The sequence below is a fragment of the Chiroxiphia lanceolata genome, chromosome 8 (genome assembly GCF_009829145.1).
Source record: "Chiroxiphia lanceolata isolate bChiLan1 chromosome 8, bChiLan1.pri, whole genome shotgun sequence".
In the NCBI taxonomy this organism is placed as follows: Eukaryota; Metazoa; Chordata; class Aves; order Passeriformes; family Pipridae; genus Chiroxiphia; species Chiroxiphia lanceolata.
The window spans coordinates 20,831,026-20,855,831 of record NC_045644.1 but is presented as its reverse complement, the minus strand read 5'-3'; the positions used below and the strand labels follow the sequence as shown (position 1 = coordinate 20,855,831).

General features: G+C 44.0%; 2 protein-coding genes and 1 long non-coding RNA gene across 8 annotated transcripts in view; 1 reads left to right on the top strand and 2 right to left on the bottom strand.

Annotated features, from left to right (window-relative positions):
• Positions 1–3,582: 3,582 nt before the first annotated feature.
• On the top strand, positions 3,583–9,257 carry LOC116789908 (cytochrome P450 2C19-like). Its single transcript, XM_032694207.1, is given in 9 exon segments — positions 3,583–3,813; positions 4,149–4,311; positions 4,804–4,953; positions 5,258–5,418; positions 5,807–5,983; positions 6,272–6,413; positions 6,844–7,034; positions 8,156–8,297; positions 8,965–9,257. Coding segments are annotated over 9 exon segments (1,488 nt in total). The 5' UTR covers positions 3,583–3,633; the 3' UTR covers positions 9,147–9,257.
• Positions 9,258–9,279: 22 nt separating this feature from the next.
• On the bottom strand, positions 9,280–18,898 carry LOC116789913. Of its 2 annotated transcripts, none has more exons than XR_004358193.1 (3): positions 16,709–18,898; positions 10,338–10,403; positions 9,280–9,904 (listed from the first exon to the last, which is right to left on the bottom strand). It is a non-coding gene; the product is annotated as an uncharacterized LOC116789913 (long non-coding RNA). The 2 variants fall into 2 exon arrangements; XR_004358192.1 differs by lacking the exon at positions 16,709–18,898 and adding an exon at positions 11,553–11,911.
• Positions 18,899–20,880: 1,982 nt separating this feature from the next.
• TLL2 (tolloid like 2) overlaps positions 20,881–24,806 on the bottom strand; it is an 87,487-nt gene continuing 83,561 nt past the window's right edge. For all 5 annotated transcript variants that reach the window (XM_032694201.1, XM_032694202.1, XM_032694203.1 and 2 more), the window contains 3 exons: positions 24,567–24,780; positions 23,286–23,536; positions 20,881–22,083 (listed from right to left, as the gene is read on the bottom strand). In XM_032694201.1, coding sequence (XP_032550092.1) covers positions 21,949–22,083; positions 23,286–23,536; positions 24,567–24,780 — 600 coding nt within the window. In that variant the 3' untranslated portion in view covers positions 20,881–21,948. The remainder of the gene's footprint in view (positions 22,084–23,285; positions 23,537–24,566; positions 24,781–24,806) is intronic.

Genomic DNA, 24,806 nt, shown 5'->3' with positions numbered 1-24,806 from the left:
TCCTACTTTGTAAAAATTGCAACTTTGTAACCTTCTGATTGGAGAAAGAAATTGTCTTACAATTTCATAACATAGTCTTAACTAACTGTTTTCTGAAGTTGTTCATTAAAATAACCAAAATTGTTTTAAAATACATACATAAATGTAATGGAGAAATAGACTTTTTAAAGTAACTGCTGAGAACTGCCTGTGATAAGAAAATTCCAAGACGTGTGGGGGGAGAGATTCTCAGGCAGAGCTGCTAAGCACAGCTGCTCTACCTTCCCTCTCCCCCCCTGCTCAAACAGCTCTGTAAACATTATTTTGTTGCTTCTGTATTTTACAGATAGGTTTTTTGAGATTGTTGAGGAAGCTTTAAGGTAGACTTATTTGGTGGAACACCTAGCTCAAAAATATCTTATTTGACAGGGTTAGTTTTTGCCAGAGAAAAAAGGGAAAAATAAATAATCTGTTTCTAGCTGGAAGTTTCCACCTTTGTGGAAAGAGAGATGAAATCTAAGGATATAATACAGGAAACTGCCTAACAACAGACAGCGTTTCAAGTTTAATCTGCATCTGTCCTAGTCTCTGTGCTAAGCAGCAGAGGTGTGTCTCTGTTATCAGGTGACAAACCAGAACTGTTGCTGCTTTGCAGGTGTGCATTCTGGATCCCCTGGTATACTCTTATGAGCAAAACCCTAGTTTAAAGCAGCCTGAGTGAGTTTTACTGTGGCTTTATGTAAATTGCTAAAGTTGAAAGCTACTTTACAAGTGTTAACTTCTTAAATACATTGATGTAAGTTAAACTGTTACATCTATTTTGTTTAAATAAGATGTTTAAAGTTTTCATGCATATCCCAGAAAAATGTATAAATATCAGCAAAAATTCAGAATTGGCTGCTTATAAATCCTAGCTGATCATATCGGTTCAGAGGCTGGGTGAGACTGCTTAAGTTGTAAAAGGACGTGACTGTTCTCCAGTTTCATTTTTTACATTCGGAGAGGCAGGAATCTGCCCTATGAATTTGTGAATCCTGTTCAAATCCCAAGCCATGTGTGGCTTGATAAAATAAAAGTAAAAGATGCAAAACTATATTTAATCCAATTATGCAACTAAAACTCTTATCAAAATCAGTAATCCCATCCTCTGAAAGATTTCCATATGCTGGGATTTTGAACAGCCAGTTGTTTCTTCATAATGAAAGCTGCTATTTGCTTTTATTGAAGTTACAGTGACCTTCCTGAAATTCAGAGTGTTTTACTTTACAATAGGAGAGAATTTTTCTGCAGTACAACATGATAAAATGCTGCTCAAAATGATAAAAGTAAAGTAAAAGGAAATACAGAAGTTAGAGACCTAAAAAGATGAGTTAAAATTAAATGTGATTGTTCTAACCAATGTTATTTGAGAAGTAGGATTGAAGAATGCTCCAGGAAAATTCAAAGAACCAAGCCATGGAACCTATCTCCAACGGAGAGAATTACACTGCAAAGAATCATCACTAGGCCTTCAGCTTCAAAGAAAAACTGCAAAATTACCCACAATACCCACTTAAAACTGACTGAACTATTAATAACAAATTTGTGAGTTTTGTATTAAAGGTGAAGAACAACTAAAAGAAGAAGATGAACAAGAGCCAAGAGTTAATTACGTCCCAGACATCGGAGACAACTTGGACTGACTTCTCTCAGAAGACACTGAATTTCAAGCTGTATTAGCAGACTGTAATAGTGATTTATCTATTCATTTTTCTAGGTACTGACTATAGATAGAAATCATGTGTTGCTGCCAATCACACATTACTCACGTAACTCAGACATTGGTTTAACTTCTCCACAATTTAGGAAGTTTTGAAAAACTGTAAGGACAAGTAATGTTGTAATTTGCTGGTTTTTCAGAGCTAAAACAATTCTTGCAGGTTAGAGTGCACGTCACGCTGCAGACATCCAGCATAAATCTCTAAAAGTTACATTGTACTCAGTGTGAGAGGACATGAACCTCTTTAACAGAAATTATTTGCAATGTACTGCATGAATTCTAATACCTGTTTTATTTTCCTTTAGTGACTACTGCTGTGAAGCTTCTCTTAGTATACCTAATGTAAACGTTCAGAAATTCTCTTTCAGTATTAACACTGTTGAGTAGATGATCCCATGATAAAGTATTGTACAGGTTAATTTAATCCATATTTGATACAATATTCCTTCAGTTCAATCAAGATGCGAATTATGAGTAACTAAATTCAAAAAGTAAAATACCATTTGTATTAATTTACAGCTCTTACAGCATGTTGCTAAAGGATGAACAAAAATATAGAATTAGATGATGTGCTAATAGAATAACATAACCCTGAATTTTACCCATCAAATGAACATTTTAAAATATAAAAAGGGGGGAAAGAGGCTATGCAGGTGCACAAACAGATGCTAAATCAGAATAGATGTCATTTAAATTTTTTAGGCCTTATATTCCTTGTATGTATTCCTTTTCAAGCCAGGTACAGTTGTTAGATGTGACTGCCAAAGATGACAAACTGAGAAGTACTCAGCCAATAACTACTTAAAATGTAAACTGTGTAATTAAAATGTAAAAGTATAATAGAAATTCCAGCTATGTGTGAGTGAAGAGTGACTGAGGTGGCCACCAATGAATGACTGAAGAGAGATTGTGTGTGAGAGAGAGACTATGTAGATATATATGTGTGACAATATCTGTGTGTGCAAACTTAACAATGCTTTTGTATTGGAGTGTTGAGACTTAGGGGCAATGTATTACACGGATCTCTCGGACTGTAGTGGATCCTTGTTTTGAATAGCGGATGAGCTCTCTGGATTCTTTCTTGGTGAGATGTTGCTGTGTTTCTTTTTAGCTTTGGATCGGAGGTTGCCAATGCTGATGCCTTGCTTGATCAGCCTCTTGCAAAGGGCCCTGCAACAGACTGTCAAAAGCCATCTTTGCGGCATAAAATAAAAAAAGAGGGGGAATTGTCAGGGTGACAGAGAATCTGTCAGCAGCCTGACAATTAGTGAGAGGAATTTAAACAACTTTTAGGAAATATTTACTGTAATGGTGGACGGAACAAACATAATGCAGCCCAGACCAAAGGTCACCAATCAAAATGTGTATAGTGTCACCAATAGCATGTCACAGCATGCACAGTGTCTTCAGTGTCACCAATAAGAGTGTGTGCAGTGTCTTATGCTTGAGACTTTTGACCAATTGTGTTGTGACACAATAGTGTACAAAGAGTATAAGAGAAACACTTGAGAGTAATAAACAGCTTCCTGATCACCTTGCACCTGGACTATGTCTGACTGATATCTGTGTCGCATTGGCCGTTCCGACATTATCAGCGACATTGGTGTGATCTCTTTAACAATTAACTGTAGGGTAAACAAAACAAGATTTATGAGCACATTATAAATTTCTTGGCCTCTGTTGGCCTCTGTAGTTGTTTAAGGCGTGTCTTCAATGACTAATTAATAGCAATAAAAGTCTTAGTTTCAAAACACAGGGCAATGTAACAAATGATTGACTAGCAACACCTAACCTCAGCCATGTGACCTAAAACCTGCTCTTGAGCTAGTACAGCCCTCAGTATATAACTTGGACTCTGGTAGCCAGACTCACCCTCTCCTGAACTGCAGAAACAAATGGAGCTCCTGGGAGCAGCCACTGTTGTCCTCCTGATTTGCATTGCTTGCCTGCTCTCCTTTGCAGCATGGAAAGGGAAATCTGGAAAGGGGAAGATGCCTCCAGGACCAACTCCCCTTCCCATTCTAGGTAACTTGCTGCATGTGAAGCCAAATAACTTGGCCAAAACCCTCGAGAAGGTAAGGCCACTTTCTTTTCCTCTCTTTCTTCTGCGGATGAGAAACGTGTGGCACCTGGGCATGGGGACAACCTCTGGCTATAGCTTGATGAATTGCAATCCCAGAGGAGCAGCAGAGTCATGGGGATTGCAGCTGCTCCCCCTTGTTGCTGTTGCCCTTGTTCAGGGCTGGATAGCTGAGACTCCTCTCCGTAGCCACATTTATCATGAGAGGACCAAATCTCGCTGTTGCTGGTGTGTGAGGCTCACTGCCTGCAATGGGATGCAGCAGCAAGGAGACTTTTCAGCTCTTCCTTCCTATTTGCTACACGGTTGTGTTCTCTTGCATTTCTACAGCTCAGTGAAGAGTATGGACCAGTGTTCACAGTGCACCTGGGCTATGACCCAGTGGTGGTGCTGCATGGACATGATGTGGTGAAAGAAGCTTTGGTTGATCGTGCGGATGAGTTTGCTGCCAGAGGACACATGCCAGTAGGAGACAGAGCCAACAATGGATTAGGTATGTTTGCTGACTGACCTCCTTCTGAGAAGGGAAGGGCTGTGAGGGTGTGTTCAGCAGATTGGAGCTGGAATGTACCATGCACGAGGGAGACTGCAGGGTGTTTGTGCGTCCCACCTGGAGAAGGGAAGGCAAAGTGGGCTGTAGTTCCTGGCTTCCCACCACCCAAAGGAGGAGAGTATCAGAGAAGTGGAGCCAGTTGTTCTCAGAGATGGGCTGGGAAGGGGCAAGGGGCAACAGCCACCAGCTGCAGCAAGGGAAGCTGTGAGTGGATACGAGTGATCAATTATGCACAAGGAGGTTGGGTATGTAGTGGAGAAGGCCAGAAGCAGACAGTTGGACTACAGAACCTCCAGAGATTGCCTCCAAACCACAGGACTCTGTGACACTACCATGTCAGTGCTCTCCAGGGACAGGATTCTCTGGCACTGTGAGCCACCGTTCATCCCACACCCAGCATGCCCAAGCCAGGTCTTCCTTCTTTCTCTGCAGGGATTATTTTTAGCAACAACGAGCCATGGTTACAAGTCCGGCGGTTTGCTCTCACCACTCTGCGGAACTTTGGAATGGGGAAGAGGAGCATCGAAGAGAGGATACAGGAGGAATCTGACTACTTGCTGGAAGAGATAAATAAAACAAAGGGTATGGTCCATTTTTAATATATCTTATGTTTGAAAAAAATTTACTGTATTAGGGGAGCTCATGTCTTCAGCAAAGAACTGAAGTTCCTATGGATTTGGTCCACGCATCAGATACCCCTCATTACAAAGGTGTAAATAATTTCATGATCATGTACTGTTCTCTTTGGAGGACCCTTCTGTATCACTCAGAGACTGTGATCTGATATTTCCACTAACAACCAGAGTTCAGATTACCCACGGTAGCCATAAGTAGATATAGTTTTGTGAGGTTTTTTTTATAGTCTGTAACTTTTCTGAAATCACAGGAACACCTTTTGACCCAACCTTCATGCTGAGCTGTTCTGTCTCCAATGTCATATGCTCCATCGTCTTTGGGAAACGGTATGATTACAAAGACAAGAAGTTCCTGGCTCTGATGAACAACATGAACAACATCTTTGAGATGACGAGCTCCCATTGGGGACAGGTACATTCAGTAGCCATTTCACAGTGGCAACATTCTCCCAGAGGAGCAGGAGGCCTCCCTCCCAATGAAGTTCCATTTCAGTCTTCTAATTAGGAGCCCATCAATGCTCTGCTGCACAGAAGGGATTTCATTGAGAGCAAGAAGCACCCTCACCAATGGAATTGGCTTTGCTAAGTGCAGCTTCCCATTAGTCCTGAACACCCTTCTTCTCCAACTCTAAGGTTCCTATTACTACTAAGCAAGCCCCTACAGCCCTGCCAGACTGCCCAGACTCATAGTCCTTCTGCTTGGCTCAGTTGACAGGGTTGTGGCTTTCCTTGGTTTTTTGTTAATATCAAAGGGTGCGTTAATGGTCATACTAGCAACCTTCCTGTTTCTTTCCTTCTAGCTCTACCAGATGTTCTCAAAGATCATGGATTACTTGCCTGGCCCACACAACAAAATATTTGCAGAATTTGATGCTCTCAAAGCCTTTGTGGCAGAGGAGGTGAAGTTGCACCAAGCCTCCCTAGATCCCAACTCCCCTCAGGATTTCATCGACTGTTTCCTCAGCAAAATGCAGGAGGTAAGGAGAGAGCATACAGCCCCAGCTTATCCCCAAACCACCTATGCTGAGTCTATTCCCTCTCATAAGTAACACAAACATTGGGATGACTCATCCCCTGCTCAGCTTGAAAGAAGGTTTATCAAGGCAGTTTGAGTTTACTGCTCAAGGTAGCATTGCAGTGCCCCAGAAGGTGCTGCACTTTAACACAAAAATGCAACAGCTCTAGGTGAAAAGGAAGGCCTGGGATGACATGAGAAAGGGCCACTTTTCTCAGCTACCCAGAGAACAACCCAGCCTTTTCCCTAGGAGAAAGATCGTCCGGATTCCAGTTTCCACCTGAAGAACCTGATAACAAGCACCTTTGACTTGTTTATTGCTGGAACTGAGACAACTAGCACCACCATACGATATGGGCTTCTGCTGCTTCTCAAACATCCAAAGATACAAGGTACCAGTTTGTGATCTCTTCCTTTCTAGCATTTTCCCTGGGCTGGGCACATGCCTAACACCACATCCTTCTCCCAGCTTTTCCTCTCTCTCTCTCTCTCTCAAATTTTACCCAAATGGACAAAATCCTTGCACTGTCATTCCTCATGGTGGCCAATGGAGGCCCCTCAGCTCCACTGGCATCATCATCAGCTACAGTCCCTTCACAGCCTGGCACTTGACTGTGTCCACATCTTTATCTCCCAGTACTCCTGTTTAGCCAAGTCAATAGGAAAACTTTCTTTGCATGGGCAGCAAGTGGAACTGTGTTCTAGTGAACACCAAACCAACATCAGTGCCCTGCATCTGTGATTTGTAAACAGCTTAGGGCAACCTATTTATGTAGGTTTGGTTATATTTACCCATTTTATGGTTTGTGCCTCTCATGATAGAGAAAGTTCAAGAAGAGATTGACCAAGTAATAGGACGATCACGAAAACCATGTGTGGCCTGACCGAAACCAGATGCCCCTACACAGATGCGGTGCGTCATGAAATCCCAGCGCTTCATCTCTTTTCTCCCCATGGCTCTCCCTCACACTGTGACCAAGACACCTGCTTCAGAGCAGTACATCATTCCTAAGGTTAGTGGGCAAGCTCCCCTTAAGTTCAACACCAGGTGCCAGCACATTTGCCCTTAGGCTGTTCAGCCAGAAGCCAGAACTGTTGTGGCTTGACCTTGTTTTCACCCCAGACCTTCATGAAGGTTTTATCCTCAGGCTTCTGTAGCTCATTTGCACTCCCCTTGTTGACACTCCATGGGCCAAGACTAGAACAGTAGCGTGACCAAACACAATTTGTTCCCTTGCTTTACCTATCTGTGGAAGCACAGTGGGTTCACAAAACCCAGAGCAGCAAAGTCCTGGAGTGCTCACCACCATCCAGGACAGCTATGCACATGCTTGGAAGCAAAGTCAGTTGCTGGTTATTGAGCACAGAAAGCCCCTGAGCCACAAAGTGCTGGAGGGTATGTTCCATTCAATGGAACAAGCAAAACCTGTTTGCTCTGTTCTCACATCTTCCTGAGGCAGTCTCTGCTGGCCACTGCCAGAGGCAGGCTGGTGGGTTACAGCAAGCCCATGGCTTGGCCTGACCACTGCAGCATGCTCCTGCTCTTCTGGGTGACTGTAAACAGCAGCACATGTGCTGTTGGCATTGTGATTTCCAGCTGTCTGTGTATAATCATAAGGCAGGATCATAAGGCAGGCTCAACTTCTAGCAAAGAGCTCTTCTGTCATCACTGCCGATTAATCCAGCCCCCATCAACGTCTGGTCAGGAAGAGGATTGTGGCAGGAGAAATCTGTCAGGGGAGGGGAAGTGAGCTTCATTTCCACAACCTTGTGTGCTTTTGCTTTTTGAGGCTCACAGAAAAGAAGGGACATGGTGCATCTACAAGTTCATTATTGTGAAACACTAAGAAAGAGGAAGAATTAGCTCTGATGTCCCCTGATGACCAGAGCAAGGTGAGGATAAATGTTCTGGAGGTGAAAGGGAGCATTAAGGAAGAGCAGCCAACAACTGTCACTGCTGTGACATCCACTAGGGTCTCCCTAATGCTGCCTCCCCAAAAGAAGGGTCCCCAAAGGGAAACCAAAGGCACTGGTAGGGCTATACTGGGAATTTCAGTTTTAACTTGGCAAGCAGTCAAATTGAGTGATATAAGCTACCTCCCCTTCACGTTCTGCTCTTCTTGTGTTACTTCAGGGAACCACAATTTATCCTGTCCTCAGTTCTGTCCTCCATGACAGTAAAGAGTTTGCAAATCCATATGAGTTCAACCCTGAACATTTCTTGAACAAGAATGGCACCTTTAAGAAGAGTAACTTCTTCATGCCCTTCTCAGTAGGTAAAGCACAGGCTTTCTCTTTTTCTCTGTCAGCCTTCTCCTCTGGTGACTACCCTGCCTTTCCCTGTAACACACACTGCCTCTTCTCAACATGGTCCCACTGATGCTTCCTTGGGGCTCACTGCTCTCTGGGTAACTCTTCCCTGCTGCTCCCATCTCCAGTGGCATGTCCCACCTTGTTCAGGCCTGAAGGCTTCCCAAATTTCCTACTAGGAGTTGCCAATGTAATGATATGAATGGGATCCACTGACACTTCTAAAATACCTGTCACCTTTCTATACAACCACCAAAGTCATCCTGAACCAACCTTCTTTCAGTGGTAGCTCCGCTTTTCCCCAGCACCTCTACATGCAACCACTCACCTAAAAATAACCTCAACCTTCCACTTTTTAACCTGTGCGTTATGTTCCCTTGCTCTCTCTCATCTTGACTCCTGTGATGTTCTCTCCGTGTTTGAGACTTCTCCTAGTCCTGTTCTTCCTTCATACACCCATCCAAACTGCCAAGGGTACTTTCTTCTCTTGAAAATGTCCTTAGTAAATCTTGACAGTCATCTCACTGCTGTGGCTGTGGGTAGTAAATAAAGCTGTGCAACACACCTGCTTAGTACAAACTCTGGTCTACTTAGAAACACTTACTGAGTGCTGTTTTGTGCTTCCACTTCCAGGAAAGCGAATATGCCCTGGAGAGGGCTTGGCACGAATGGAGATATTCTTACTCGTAGCCACCATCTTGCAGAACTTTACCTTGAAGTCTGTTGTCGACCCCCAGGAGCTCAGCATAACCCCAACACTGAGTGGGACAAGCAACATACCTCCTGCCTACCAGCTCTGTGCTCTCCCCCGCTGAAAAGCACTAAACCACTCTCTACAGGGTCCTCAGCCTGGCTATTCCTTTACATCTCCTTTACTGAAACCAACAGCAGGAGCATTGGCCCACCTTGCCCAGGTTCCAGGAAGGCTCATGGTGTTGGAGGGGAAGGGGGTCCTGCAGCCTGAGGGCTTTCTGCCAAATGAAAAGAATGCCTTCCTGTTTTTTGAAGGTTGAGGCAAAGGAACTCAGTTACCTGGGACTGCAACCAACTCTCTGGCTGCTCTTTTCTACCATCAGTATCACTGCAGGGATTTAGATGTTCTTTATTAAAATGAATTAATGTAGGGGAACAGCAAAACCATCTCTTTCGGAGATCTTGGGGTACTCCAATGGAATCTGATTTTGCTTCTACATCTCAGAGGCACAACTGCAAACAAGTTCTTTCTCCATCCAATTACTTTTAGTCTTGGTCTCTATAGAATTTCATGTAGGCACAAAGAGAAAACTCTCTTGTTCATAAACGGCAACTGTGTCACCCCTGGTGTCCAGGAAAAGGGTTGTGTTTTGTTGTTATTTCTGGTTGTTATTTCTGGCCCCAGATACAATTTGGTGCTTTTCTTTCAGTTAGAGACTGGATGGTTTTCATAAAAATATTCCACCACAGGCAACTCTCTTCTGGGCTCCTTTGTTCTCATGGGTCTTGGTTGTGTCTGGATGTTCAGTTTGAGGTGTTTGTCTTGATCTTCATTTACATAGATACTTGTTGTCCCCTGCATCATGGTCATATAAAAGTCCTAGAAGCAAAATATAATTTCTTTGATTGGTTGTCACAAGGTACTCGAAAACCAAGTGAGTACTGCAGAGAATACAGTATGCAAGAATTCCCACCTCCCTTTGAAAATGTTAAGCATTATTTTGAAGGAAATATCCTATCTGCCTACGTCAGGTCCATCCCTCGTTCTCCCTCCGTTTTTTGCCCACGAAGGCTGCAGTGCTAATGCCTGTGTACTCTAAAACAATGGCAAACCATTGCTGACCTCTCATATGGGATTGCATCAAATGGACACGCATGCAACCAGAAACAGCAGTCACGTAGAAGACACAGGCAAGCATGGGGAGGAGGTTATGACGAGCTTTCTATTAGTCTAGGGCTACCCTTAAAGCCAGTCCTGTGATCAGTAACTCAGCAGCATGTGTGCTATGTTGACAAATTAATAGATGGCTTACATCTGGAGGTCTGGGAGGGGATGATTCATATTCATGTCCTTCCTGCTGGCTGGGATGTTGATTCGTCTGAAGCAATGAACAAAACAGTGACAAACAACATCTATCAACAAGTCACAAACAACTGCATGAGAAGCACAGGGCAGTGAGAAAATGTTCTGTTAGTAAACAGCTCCAGAACGCAGGACGTACTCGGGGGATAAATAACCACACAGGGGATAATATTTGGTATAATATCCAACATATTTTAAGCTGGATACCAAAACACTCCTTCATTTGGAACAATCATAGGGTCCACTTGACACCTGCCCATGAGAATGACCTTGCAAAGGGAAACATCAATGCCTGACTGTTGCCCTTATTAGAACATCCAAAATCTATCTGGTCTTTTAACATAGGGGAAAACCTTTGCTTTCACATTTAGACTTGAGAGAAGAGGAGAAGAGAGGAGGGAAAAAAAGAAAAAGAAGGAAAGGGAAAGATGTTGACCAACAACAACTACAGGGAAATTGTCTCCCTCAGTATTGTTACCTTACTTGCTAAAGTAAGAAAACAAAGATCCAAGAATGCAAAAAAGCTGGTCAAAAACATCTGTAAACTGGTAGGGAAAGAAAAGGGACCTTTTAAGTGGAACTGTCAATGTTCTGGCTGCCAGAATGCTTCACAGTATTCTTCCTCTGTGGGCAGGTTGACTGTCTCTTTGTGGTGCAGATGATTTTTTCACCTCAGAGGAAAAAATATGATGCTACAGAAACTCCTAACTCTGGTGGGGATGTAGGCAGAGCATGAAGACCCACCCCATGGGCTCGAACAGAGGAAGCAAGTGATCAAACTAAACACACTACGAAACACCTTGGCAATGTTTCTGGAGCCAAATAACACCATTTGTAGTGAGAGGATGATTTCCTGTAGGAAATGAGAGAGAAATCCACTGAAGAACAATGGTGATAGCTTGTGGATTTTTAATTTCCTGCTATTTAAACAGACCACTTGGCAGTGCCCTTTCAGTATTTGAACGTGAATTTCTCTTTTATCCTCATGAACCCTTCAAATTCTAGGCTGAGGTCCAGCCTTTGAGAGACAGAGCAGAAACAATTGGAAAGTCAAGAGATGTGGTCCCGAACTTCCCAAGAGCTGAAAAGGGTGTTGAATCAGGTTTCTGATACGGAAATCTAGGCTTAGAAGCAGCAAGACACCCAGGAGATGGAAGGTAGTCACCTGGTTCCAGCTGTAGTTCTTCCACCGGAGAATACAGACCACTGCCAAGATGACAGCAAGGACCAAGGCCAGAATGCTGGGTATTCCTGTGGCTACTCCAACCACCCATGGTTCATACTAACTTACAAAGAAAGATAGCCCAGTCAAATGCATGCAGTGTGGTCCTTTACAACAGAGTTAGTAGCCGAGTGAGTGGCTACCATAAAACAGTAAGAAAAGTCAATATGAGGAATAAACCTGAAGCCCTGGATCAAAACAGTAGCTTCCAGCCCAGCTGTACTGTGAACTGGGGTGGACAGGGGAAGCAGAGGTTTGATTGCAGAGGGAAAAAATTCCATGTAATCAATTGTATTAAACAGTGTAATATACTCTTACCCCAGAAGAGCAATCTGGCTGGACAGTTGCATTTCCAGATGTCTGCGCAGAAGTCTAGAAATACATGGTTATAGAACATATACAAAAGAGTGTTTCATACAAAGCAAGCAAGGGGAGAGTGAGCAGCTGCAAGACTCCAACAACAGCATATTGTAACATGGTCAGTAACACATGGAGCACCCAGCTATGCTCCAAGGTCATGGTCTGTACTTGCCAGTCATAAGCAAGAACCAAAATTCTGCTCCTTCCAACAGTGTCTCTGGCTGAAGGGAAGGAATATATGCTTTTCCTCAAAAAGGGGTCTGAGGCTGAAAAAAAAGCATATACAAAGCCTGTACAAGAGATAAGTACAAATATATCCCAGAGAAAGTTGGACTCGGAAAAGCAGCACAAAGGGGAGTGGGAAGCCCCAGAAAAGATGTGTGTTTGTAACAGTCTGCTCTCTGTCCTTCCCACGGCGCTGGAGGCAGCTGCCTGCACGGCCTTGCCTAGATGCATGTGCAGGGCTCTAGCAATCCTTGTGTGCTCTAACACAAAACCCTCTGGCATTTTCTACCCATTGCAAAATGTCACACTCAGCTCCAAATTATGAGGCAGCTCCAGCAAAAAGGAAGTCCACCACACAGGCAGTGATGACAGCAGGTGCCTCTCTTCTCCCCTCTCCCAGACTGACCCACCATCTCAAGCTGATATAGCTACAGCTGAGAGCTGCAGGACCCAGCATCCACCCCAGACAGCCCTCGGGAGAGGGCTCTGGGAACAGGCCAGAGGTCAAGAGCTGAACATGTCTCCTCAAAGGCCACAGGCCAGATGGGTCTTCTTTGGACCCTGCAGATAACAGATGCTCTGTTTAACAAAGAATAGCCATGATCAATACCCACATCTACAGTCATCTTTCAGCAACTCAGCAGTCAGAAAATTGCCTTTCCTCATTCTGGGGCAGGCTGTGGCTGGACTGATTGTACACAATGACTATGATTCAGCAGAAAAAAGCAACCGACTGATTCCTGGCTAGATAACAAAGCAGTGAAATGCCATTGAACCCTGACTGGGAGGATGCAAAACCAGAAAGAGTCTGTCCATCAGAACAGAGACTACATTTCACAATATAGCAAGCAGGAAGGTAGGATTAGAAATACCAGTTCTTTGCAGGTCCACAACTTTTGGTGGAGAGAGAAGAACCTTGTGTCTTTTACCAAAGAATTGGCTATGACATGTATCTTAATTGAGTATCAGGACACGTAAAGGACCATCTGGTAACTGCTGTGATGGCTGGTGTCCTGCTCCCCTCACCATCCCCTCTCCCACTGTGAGAAAACAGAAATGAAATCTGAAACAACATACACGTTCTCTTTGGCGAAAGGAGCAGGAAAGAAGTTCTGTTGCATTACAGGCTTAGCAAAATAACTTCTAGCTGGATTTGATAATTTTTAAATAAACAGGAAAACAGGCACAAATGCAGGAATCTGGGTACTTTAAGACTCTCACCTTTCTTTATTGCTACAAAATACCATCAGCATCATTAGGACAGTCTATCAGAAGATCCACATCAACACTCACTCATAAAAGCAGAAATTTCTCTTCCAGAATTCCACCCCCTGGCTCCTACAGATAACGTGATGGTGTGCAGCTAGCTGATCTTCACCCTAAGCAGTGTATTTACCAAATTTACTGTTGGATTGTAAAACCATGAGAATGACTCTGATGTCTCCTGTAGAGAAATAAAACCAAACCAAACCAAACAAACCAAAGCAAACAACAAAAGCAAACCAAACCAAACAAACAAAAAAAAAAGAAAATCAGAACTGAATATTAGCAATTGGGAGATGCTTCTGGCCAGGTATGGAATGGGGAGGGGTGCTTCTGAAGTGACTGGAAATGATAACATGAGAATATAGTAATTTGAGCAGAACAGGGTAGGTATGCTAGTTACTCCAGAGAAAACAAAAACTCTGTCATGCTGTTGAAGATATGAGGAAACATGAACTGCTTTGCCTGAATTGTTTATACCATGTAAGGCCTCTGAGTAGTCAGGGGCCTTATTGTTTAATTACGCTGGCATTTATGCCAACAGCTCCCAAGTGAGAAAGGGTAAGACTGTGTAACCCCACTGCAGTTTGGGAGCTGGAGTACAACAGTAGCTTGTAAACCAGCAAGGACTTGCACCTGCAACCTTTGAGTCGCAAACTAATCTCATGTGCCTGCTTCTGTAGATTCAAGGACAGATGAAAATGACAGAAACATATTAACTCCTTGCTGACCAGAGTGTTCCCACACATAGGAAGGGAAGTATTCAGAAGAATCTCTGTTAGATGTGCTTTCTGTCAGTTAGATGGGATATAGAGACTCTGCCATCTGGGAGGAATGTAAAAAGACGCTTGGAGACAGTTGAAAGCTGCTCTTAGCCTCTTTTGCTGGTGCAGCATTACTGCTGGAAGCAATACTGGGTACATTATATGGGGAGCTCTATGGGCAGCTGAGGCTGCCTGCAGGGATCAGTGCTAGTGATGGGAATAGTACTGAGAAGAAGCTTAGCTTCAGACATGGATTATCGGGACAAGCAGTTGCAGGAGCCTCTCCTATAATCCAGGGGCAATTAATATGCACTTCTGTATGAAACAGCTCCTTTAAGACACTTACGTGAGAACACCAGTCAGTCCCAGAAACGTGTAAGAATTAAATAAACCAAAGAGAAAGAGCAAAGCTGCTGAGGTCTCCCTTGCAGCTGAGATTGGTGCTCTGCAAAGCATCAGGAAAAGGACAAAAGAGCTTTGCTTTACATCCACAAAAAGCCAGCAGAGAGGGGCTGGCAGAAAGCTGTCCTTTTTCTGCCTGCAGAAGTTCTGTTGCCATGCGCTGAGGAGAGAGGGCCTGGTTCTTCAAAGCAGGAGGTCAGTGCAGTGAAAGCTTGTCAATAGCAGGTTGTGGAGAAGGAAGGCTCAAGATGCGAGTCATGAGAGATTTGGATCAGTCCAAGTTCTGTAGTCTAGGAGCGGGGCACAGCACTATGTGTTGAGGACCGTAATCCACAACAAAGTCAAAGAGGGGGTGAGATTACCAAAAGATCCAGAATTTATCCTCCCATTACAGATACCAGCTGGAGGTTTGTTTAGAAATGTGGCCTTTATATGCAAGCAATGAACGCTGTACTGGAAGTTTAACCTTTGAACAGCTTAGCTACAGGACTGCAGATGTTGTGAAATGCCTCTTGGCATGCAGACACAGCTAGCAATCGGCCACTGAGTGAAAAGGATCTCTTTCAAACTCTACTTAGAGATGCAGGTACTGCTGCATCCAGGCTGCCAACTGGGAATGACATATAGCAGACATTTCTCATCCAGATTTCATACTGTGCCTTCCTTGGATTTACTCACTAAACCACAGCTTTGTGAATAGCTGATTTGTTAATTTGAGCTTGGATTTTCATACTTGCCCCTTCTCTGAAACTGTAAATTTATTTCTTTCTTCTAGGCTAAAGACAGTGCACTTAATGAACTTCATTATTATTTCTAGGGCTGTGCATGCAAGTTAAGTGAAAGTTTGAACAGAAAGAGCCACATCAATAATATATTTACATATGGTCACCTTTCTCAGGTCAAGTTCTTTGTGAAACTACATTTGTGTATGCAATGGAATAGGTCTGTTACTCACAATAACCTGATTGGTAGCCATTGATTTGAGAAGAAATGTTTTTCCTAGCTTATTCTGTCACCAAGGTTAAATACTTAGTTTCTTAAGGTGGGACACAAGAAGATAGACCATATAACTCCTTACTTAAAGGAAAAACCTAGTTCTGCCCTTAAATCTCTAACAGGTGACTTGCAGGGCAGTGGGTATTTGTGCTCTCTTCTGACTTGAATTACAAAATTCAAGATTTGGGATATCCTAAGACTTCATATTTGGAAACTGAAGTGTCTAACCTGCTAGCAAGCAAATACAGAAAGCCATAGCAAGACACTGAAAAATAGGCTGTTTCTCTCAGTTGCCCCATGGTTTAAAACCAGTGTCTCAAGTTACTTGCGAAAATGGATCAGTATACAAGTTTGTATTTAGCCTCATCAGGAGAGACATGAAGATTACGATTGACCTCCAATTTAGTTACTTAAAAAAAGAAAGCAGAGGATGCTTCTAATCCTCCTGATTAAAACTCCTGACCATTGCTCTGAAATTTCTAAACGTAAAGTGAATGTAATTAAATATTGTGAGATCTTTCTATGCCTCTAGTGCTCCTGCTTTTGCTCACAAATTGCCCTGACTACTCCAGAGTAACTTTTAAGGGGCTCTCAGTACCAGTTACTCTGATATGAGTCAGGTAGGTTTCCCGACAGCGTTGACTGCCTGCCAAGAGCACATCTTGGGTGAGAGAAAACCTTTTACTGCAGCTAAGGGAAAAACTAAACATTGCAACCCTTCCCTCTCCCTTTTTGCCATTCAGTAACTCATAGCATCCTGCAGACCTGGAAAGAGAAGGAGAGACCACAAGGAAACAGGCCTCTTTCCCAGCCAAGTCCACATCACTGGGACCCTGCATCTCAGTGCAGAGAGCCTCTCACGGAAGGGAGGGGAATTGGATGAATACAATTAACACACACACGATGATCAGGTGCTCTGGATTTACATCTCAGTTTTAACACAGATGCTTCCACCTCTCAGCATCAACTCCCCAACATACAGATACTCCCTTTCCCCTAGCTTTTCTTGCACTTGCTCAAACTCTGATTGCTGATGGGCAGGGACCACTCCTCTTTCATGCCTATAAAGCTCCATGGATAACAACTCACCAGTTCTTGGATGGAGCTGGCACAGGCCATTCACTGGGTAGGGCTGAGGAAGAGAGACAAAGGGAGATCCCAAGGGGACCAACAGGGAGAAGTGAGAGAAGACCAACAGAGGTTAGAGAGATCAAAGCCATTAATATATTATTTCTGTTTGTATGCCATTAACAAGTAACTTTGTGCTGCACTCCCATAAGTCTTCTGTTGATCAGTGAATGCTCATGGAATTAGTTAATTATTACATTTCAGAGGAGAATGTTGCTTTAGCCCAGAGTCAGCTAGCTGCTGAGAGGAGGGAGGTTTTACTCTCAGCCACTCTCACCTGGCCATTTTTAAACAGATACGTTTCAGCTCCCAGGACAAGAAATCTCCTGAAGGGTCCACTTCATGATCCAGGGCATCAGTCTCCTCTTTGCTCCAACTGCCCTAAGACCAGGCAATACCTCCAGGACAGAAAAGCTGGGGCAGATGTTAAAATCCAGGCAGATATCTGAACCTATCTGTTGCACCATAAGGAAATGCACAGCAAGCAATCAGCTTGACTGATCTGGTCAGGGCAGAGAATGGGAGGGTTAAACATCCCAGGGAGCTTTTCAACCGATAGATAACCGGTTCAGTGGCCTCACCTCTTCTGCTCTATGACATCCTCGTCCTTTCACTACTTTCATCCAAACAAAGCCAACCAACTCCTACTCACCATTTTGCTCTTCTCCTCGAGAAATCCCTGCATGCAGTAACAGCAGACTGCCCAATGCCAAGGTTAGTGCTCGTTTTAAGATGAGTTTCTCTTCCTCCTAATACACAAACTGGGGACCTGCAAAAAGGAAGAAACGATGGCATTTCTCTTGGGCTGACTCAGACAACCTGGCTGGGTCCCAGCACACCTGACAGAGCCAGGTCCCTGCCAGGGGCAGGGTCTGGCATGCACCTGAGAAGCTGGGCTTCAGGGCACTGGAGACTCCACCTCTTCTCTGCCAGATACACGGCAAATAAGAGCTCCTGGCTCCAAGAGCATGCTTAGGGTGAGCCACAGATCAGCTTGAGGGGAATCCTGCTTTTGGTTTCTAAGGCTAGCACCTCATCTGCCAGAGCACCTGCTGGAAATGTCAGAACAAAGTGAAGGATTTCTGCTGCCTTAATGCTGAGACCAACAAGCCTGTCTGGTCTGAGGCATCGTTCTTTGTCTGAAGTGAGTTGTGTCATGGGTACTTGTGTTTTTAAAGGATGAAGAATCTTCTGGCAGACAATGGATATGCCCTTTATCAATTCACACACAGTGACTGGATGGTCTTTGGGCACTTTCTGGAAAATTAAGTCCTGTTTCTATAAGTAAGTAGAGAGAAAAAAAAGGACCAGCCGTCACAGCACTGGTGGCAGACAGTGTGGAAAGAGATGTTAAGGGAACATAATAGTTGAACAGTAGAGAAACTACAAACCTGCAAAAGATCTTTACACACGCAATAGACAGATCATGCACACAGTAAGAACTAATCTTGCTGTAACCGCAAATGTCTGTGTGTTTCTTTAACAGCTGTGACTCCAGTTCATGTCCCACCTTCTATTTTACCTCCCATTTCCTACCAGCTTCACTTGGGCTGCATCATTTCTAATGTTTCAACATTGCTTTGCTCTATAACTATCCATGTGACTGAAGACTCATGGGTGTCATTTTGGAAATCATGTCTACCTACTGTCTTGACTGTCAGCCTCTAGGTTCATTCCAGGGTCATACTGTGCCATGGTACTCTGATGCAGGAGGCTACATGGGGATGCTTATTCCTTACTTCATATCCGTTGCTGCTTTGCCTTTGGGAACAGCTGGGAGGAAATTCAGTCACCATGAAGGTTTGGGTAGCTTTGACACACCACAGGAAATGTTCTAGGTGGTAGGACACAGATGAACTAGGTATGTGTTGGGGAAAGAACACAGACATGGTTCTTAGCAAGCAGGGTAGACATCAAGCACTAGACAGAAAGAGGAGGAAAAGCATTTTACGTTCTACCTATCGGCATTTGGCTGCCATGGTGCATGGACTACAACTTTGCAATAAGGAACATCTGCCTCACGCTCATCCTGCTGTCCTTTGCACAGGAGTTTCATGTCTCTTGTCTTTGGGACCTGCTGATGAAGGCCATAGCCTGTAGTGTAGCAAATGAGCCTCATCCTTTGAGGTATACGTATGGACTAATTACCAGATCTCTAATGTTTATCACCGCAGATCTGCATCTCAGCCCACTAAAGTATGAGTGCGGAACACGAAACAACGATGTAGCTCTTTGGCTGAACAACTTGTTTCTCTGCCCCACTTACTAATGCTCTCTTGATTGCAAAAGCAAGACAAGCCTAAAGGCTCACGGGAAAGCACTTCCTGCAGAGAGTAAATCCCACCTGGTATTAGCAGAAGACACAAACAACAGTTGGCAGAACAAGGAATATAGTAACAAATTTCCTCTCCTTGAAGAAGTGGAAAATGCATGCATACAACAGAATGTGCAACTGAATCCACAGTCTTTAATGAATGTAGAGACTCACTCACTTGTTCTGGGCACAGGTACATTTATGATTGCCCCCACACCCTCCTCTCCTTCCCCTCTAAAAAATTATTTTAGTTAGTGAAATGTAAAAACCACACAAAGACCAGAATACATACACACACATCAGAGGGTCTGACATATTTTTTTTTCCTTAAGAAAATTTCACATGTTTAGAATTATTGACTGCTAGGTCCAGTCAGTACAGCAGAAATATTCTACATAGATCATTGGTTGAAATGCACAGTACAACAGTTGCGAGCACACTGTCACAAGAGACACCTGGATGAACGCTAATGAGTCTAGTACATCGGTCAAACCACATTGCAAGCATCTGAAACAAACCAGTCTGGGGTGGATGGGAAATTACCAGAACAATGAACAGAGATGTTAAAGTACATGTCTACAGCTGCTACAGTCACTTTTCCCTAGAGCCATTGCTGCCACTACGGGGTCAGGAAACTTGAACTGCTGCTTGCCACCGGAAACTTTGCTTCTGTTTCAGAGGCACTGATGTCACATTTTATTTCCAGACCTGAGTCACTGTAATTTTGCTTGAACTGGAGCAAGGAAAAGAAGGACAAACACACACCTCATTTAGCAGTGCTCACTTCCCCAGACCTGCATGGTCAAACAGCTTGAGATCAGAGGTCCTGCCTGTAAGAAGGCCTCAAAATTTGAAAAAAAAGAAACAAAGCAGAGCTAAAAAAACCCCAAAACACAAACAAAAAACCAAAACAGAGATAACGTGATTTTATACAGCCTGCAATAAAGCTATAGTCAGTGGTACAGTATTGTTCACTTTACACTTATTAAGGCTTTGACTACTGGTCTTCTACATGCACATTTTATATACATATAATCTTCCGTGTGTGTGTATAAATTACTTTACTTTTCTTGTTCTAAGCAAGAAAATATTTTCATGCATTTGCTTCTCCTAGTATTCACAATACTTGGACCATATCCTGTTCAAGGATTTCTGGAGAGGGCTGGGTCTATTTATTATCCATCTGAAAATGCCCTCATCTCCAGGAATGTTGTTTGTGCCTGACAGTGGCGTTGGCCTCATACTTCTCCACAGTCGTACACCAGAGAGGAGGTGTCATCTCAGAGCCTGACAGCACATTGGTTATGTAAACATAGTAATCCTTGGATTATAAATACTTTATTAAAGCTAACACACCTCAGCTTTTAGCTCAAAATTGCCCATGAGTGCCTTAATGAAACATTCAGAATAAAGTCTTTTTTTTAACTCCCATATCAACAGTTCAATTACGGTGGTTCCCCCAAAAGCGCAGTTTTCCCTACTTTTTTCCCGAAGAAGTGTCAAGCTACCTGTTAATTCTTCAAGCCTGTGGTAGCTTCCATGAGCAAACAAGAGCATGTCTGAGCCTTATAGCCCAAAGTGCTCTAAGTCACCATCTCATTTGCACCCTTGCCATGAAATTAAGAGACTGGGCTATGCACCAGTGACGAACGAGGAGGAAGCAGAAACCAGAAGAGCTCTTCTGTTCCTAGTCCCATGCCTGCAGGTCGCATATGTTTGACAGGTTCCCACAGCTCACCAGAGCTGACCCGTAGCATGGCCTGTGTCCCTCTGCCTCAGGGACACCCAGGCTCCCTCTGCCCCAGCATTCCCTTCAGTGACACCCAGGCTCCCTCTGCCCCAGCATTCCCTTCAGTGACATGCTCCAGCTAGCTGATGTTGCAGAGCACTCCTACGCTGTGGTGGGCAGCCCTGGGGAGAGCAGCTCAGCTGTGAAAAGGAAGGGCTCACAGGGAAATGGTAGTAAGCAAAGGAAGCAGTGAAATGAAGGCTGAGAAAGCAGGCGTGGGTGGAGTGAGGAGGAGAGAGATCCCTTATTTAAGATAAGGCCTGGACTGCTGCCACAGCTCTCTGAGCTGCCTTCCCTGGTGGTGTAACTGGAGCATACTCTCAGCGTTCCTGTTACTAAGCTTTGCCACCATCACAGAGTCATGCTTTGCATTCCACCACAGCATTTCCATATCAGCCACCACCTTTCCCTTGGGCACTGCAAGTACGAAGTACCTCCATTCAATGTACATCATGACAATTACCACTAATCAGACACTGGGCCTGTCTCATTTGCTGGGATCCAAGTAGCTAGCAGCCCTAAAAAGACTGTCCCTGTCCCCTGCCTTGCTCTCCACTCAACAATAAGCAAGACAATAAATAGAAGGGACAGAAGGAGTGATGGATGTCCAGCCATCGGGTTGTTCTCTTATTGCACAGAGTATTTTGGGCTGGTAGGGGAGAGTGGGTGGCTCAAAAAGTCCTTTGAAGAAATCCTACTGGGTATCTGTCGACATCACCTGCACCAGAAAATATGTTCAGACAGCTCATGTGGGTGCTTGGGAATTATCATCTAGAAACAAGATATGCAAGAGACGAAGGCTTTTCTCAATTCAAGTTCAGTCTTACTCAGCCTCATGGCAAGTTGTGCAAAATACAATGTTTATGCCCTGGCAGGTATGATTAGAAGACAAATTTTTGGTCCTTGGTATGTTAACAAGAAAGGGTCATGCTAATAATTGCAGAGGCAAACCTTTGAGACTGGATTTAGTTTTAGTTACAGAAAACACTGTACACTGCTTTTGGCCAGGTGCACAGAAGCTTTAAAAAAAAAAAGGAAAAAGATCACAGTTAAATATCTCAATCTTCATATGGGGAATGTCTGTGAGGAGCAGTCAAACTACTTTCTCATGTGCAATGCATCCTGAAATTTGGTACTTATGTATCGGGCATGAAAGCCTTTCTTGTTGATGGTGTCATCTGTGTGGAATCGAATCATGATGGAATCCCCTGCAGAGTAGATTTCTTCCAGAGGCTGCAGAAAAGGAAAGAAGACAGTACATAGTGGTCAAGTCTACAGACTAAATAACTGCACTATGATGATAGAGTTTAAGCTCACAGTGAAGACGGATTGGCCAGTAAATGTGAAGACTGAGTGCTCAGTACCTCCTGCCCTGATCTGCCTTCCTATGCATATTTTCCTTGCTCTTTATGTTTGAAGACTGATGCCAGTCCAATCTACAATCCCAGTTCTTCCAGTTATTTTTTTTCACAGGACTTTATGGATATTCTTGTTCCAGTTTTCAGGTTTACTCTTAATTTGCCATTATCTTTTCAGGAAATGACACAATACAAACTGGACCCTGTTTGGCAGCTGAGGCTCTCCCAGGGTTCATTAGCAGCAAAACGACTTAGGTACTTATATTTCATGACAGCTCTAGTTATCTCCCACACTGTTGTGAGCTGCTACAATGTCCCTGTGCTTCTCTGCAGGACCAACACTTTCCCAGCCATTCTTCATTTGTCAGTGTGCAGGTAGGTACATTACTACTCTGCTGCCCTGAACTTTTTCACACTGAGCTGCTATGCCTTTGTTTATATTCCAGACCATTTCCCCAGTTTGTGAGGACTTCTTCCATACCTACTCCCTGACTGTCTCTCTTTAAATTCAATAAGAACCTTCTCCATTTCATTGCTGAAGTCCTAGAGAAATCAAACACAGACCCTCTGATTTTAAAAACCACACACCATCACTCATGCTAGAGTCACTCCTGTTAATGGGGTTGCAGGTAACAGTTTAGGAGACAGCAATGCCATTCTAGAGTCAACAAGCAGCTCTGTAAGTCCCTCCGCTGTTCGCCCTTGGCATAGCATGGCCACAACGTAACCTGGCTTCAGGCAGCAAGTGACTGAGAATGAAACTGCCCTTTGGAAGCTGTTTCTCACATTTACACACCACTTTTTTGGCAGGGCTGGGGCACAGCAGTGCAGCAGTCTTGTGCTGCTGTACATGGCCCTGGGCTAAAAAGGGACTGTCCGTCAGCACCATTTTCCAGCCAACTCTGTGCATCAGATAAAATGGCTGTGATCTCCAGCCAAAGGGGAAGAAGCAAAACCCAGTCAAAAAGCATTCTCATTACCAGCTTGTGACAGCTGCCCCTCTCCAGAAATGGTATGACAGTATTCTTCCTTGCCACCCCCAGTGATCCCTAAGAAATCACCACCATCATGGCTTACCCCTGAGCCACAGAAGCGTCCCAGACGGGGTGCAGTGCTGTCGTAACCATCATAAATCTCCATGTAGTCGTACCCACAGTCAGCCTCCTCCTCAATCTCGAATATCTGGAATATTAGCTCCACCCCATAACCATCTTCAGCTACAATCACCCATTCACAGTTGGCTTGACCTGGGTAGTTGTTGTCCCCAAACTGAGCATGGGAATATAGCTCCTTAGTCCGTACTTCAGCCTTTAGGAGCCCACCACACTCTGAAGGAAAACAAGGGCACAAAACAGTCTCTCAAAGGCCTTACCTCACAAGAAAGACTCATCCCACTTTTGGGCTGGTCATGAGCAGAAAAGACCTCCAGCTTGAAGTACAGTAGGGAAGGTAATTAAACATTGCACCAAACTACCATAAAACAGTGAATTCTCCAGTCACCCATGAATCCATAGACCCACAGAGCCAAGAGGAGTTTGGTTCTTTTGGTACAGAACACGTATGGAAAGAGGTGACCAATTTAAATTGGCAGGATGGGGTTCTTGACACATTATACTCTGGGAAAATGTATTGTTTTAGAAAGCAACTGCTTTGTTCTCTGCACTTGTCCTGTAGCTGAAATTCTGATCCCAAGTATTTTGTCAGCAGGAAGTTGAAGCACGTCAAAAAACTGGGGAGCAAAACAATCCTTTTCTGCCCACACGATACACAAAAGTAGCCCTGTGTTTGTGCAGAAGGGGTATACTTTAACATAGAGTTTTCCTGCAGCCAATGAGGAAGATGCCTCTTCAGCAGTCTCTCATGCACTGCCACTCAGAGCACATTTCACCTGTTTACAGTGGCAGGGATTTCAAAGAAGTTGGTACAACACGCCCACCTCTGGGCTGCGACAGATAAGAGGATCAAGCTGTGTCTGTCCACAGCACAGCTCTGCTTCTACCATAATCAATCTAATGTGGGCCTGTTTTGTGTGTGGGCCAGTACATGGACTAAACTGCACCACCTCCTTTTCCGATGGTTGATGTGGAACAGAAGGGATTGTTGCTCAATCAGACACCTCCAATTTAAACAAAACAGCATGAGCAGGAATGTCCAATACCAGGAGACCTCTGAGTTGTTGTGGAAGCTGGTATTTATGGTATTGTGGCAGCAATGGTCTGGGAACTGAATATACAACCAGTTAAAGTTCAGGCTAAGCCTATTTGGGAGAAAAGTGTGTTTGGTTTTACCTAGTAAAAAAATGCAGTGAGACTTGATGATATCTTATGGCACTGGGGTATTGGCAGACAACCAGCTTACCTGTGCTATGCTTTGCCTGGAAACCTCTCCTTTGCACAGAAGCATCAGAATAAAACCTGAGGAACATCTTGTTGGTAGAAGCCACTACAGGGTCTGGTTTCTTGCTGCCACAGAAGCGGCCAAGGACAGGTGACCTGCTGTTGGGTCCATCATACATTTCTAAGTGGTCATAGGCACATTCTTGGTGCTGTTCAATCTCAAACTCATTGAAGGTCTACAGCAAGAATATGGAGAATTAAG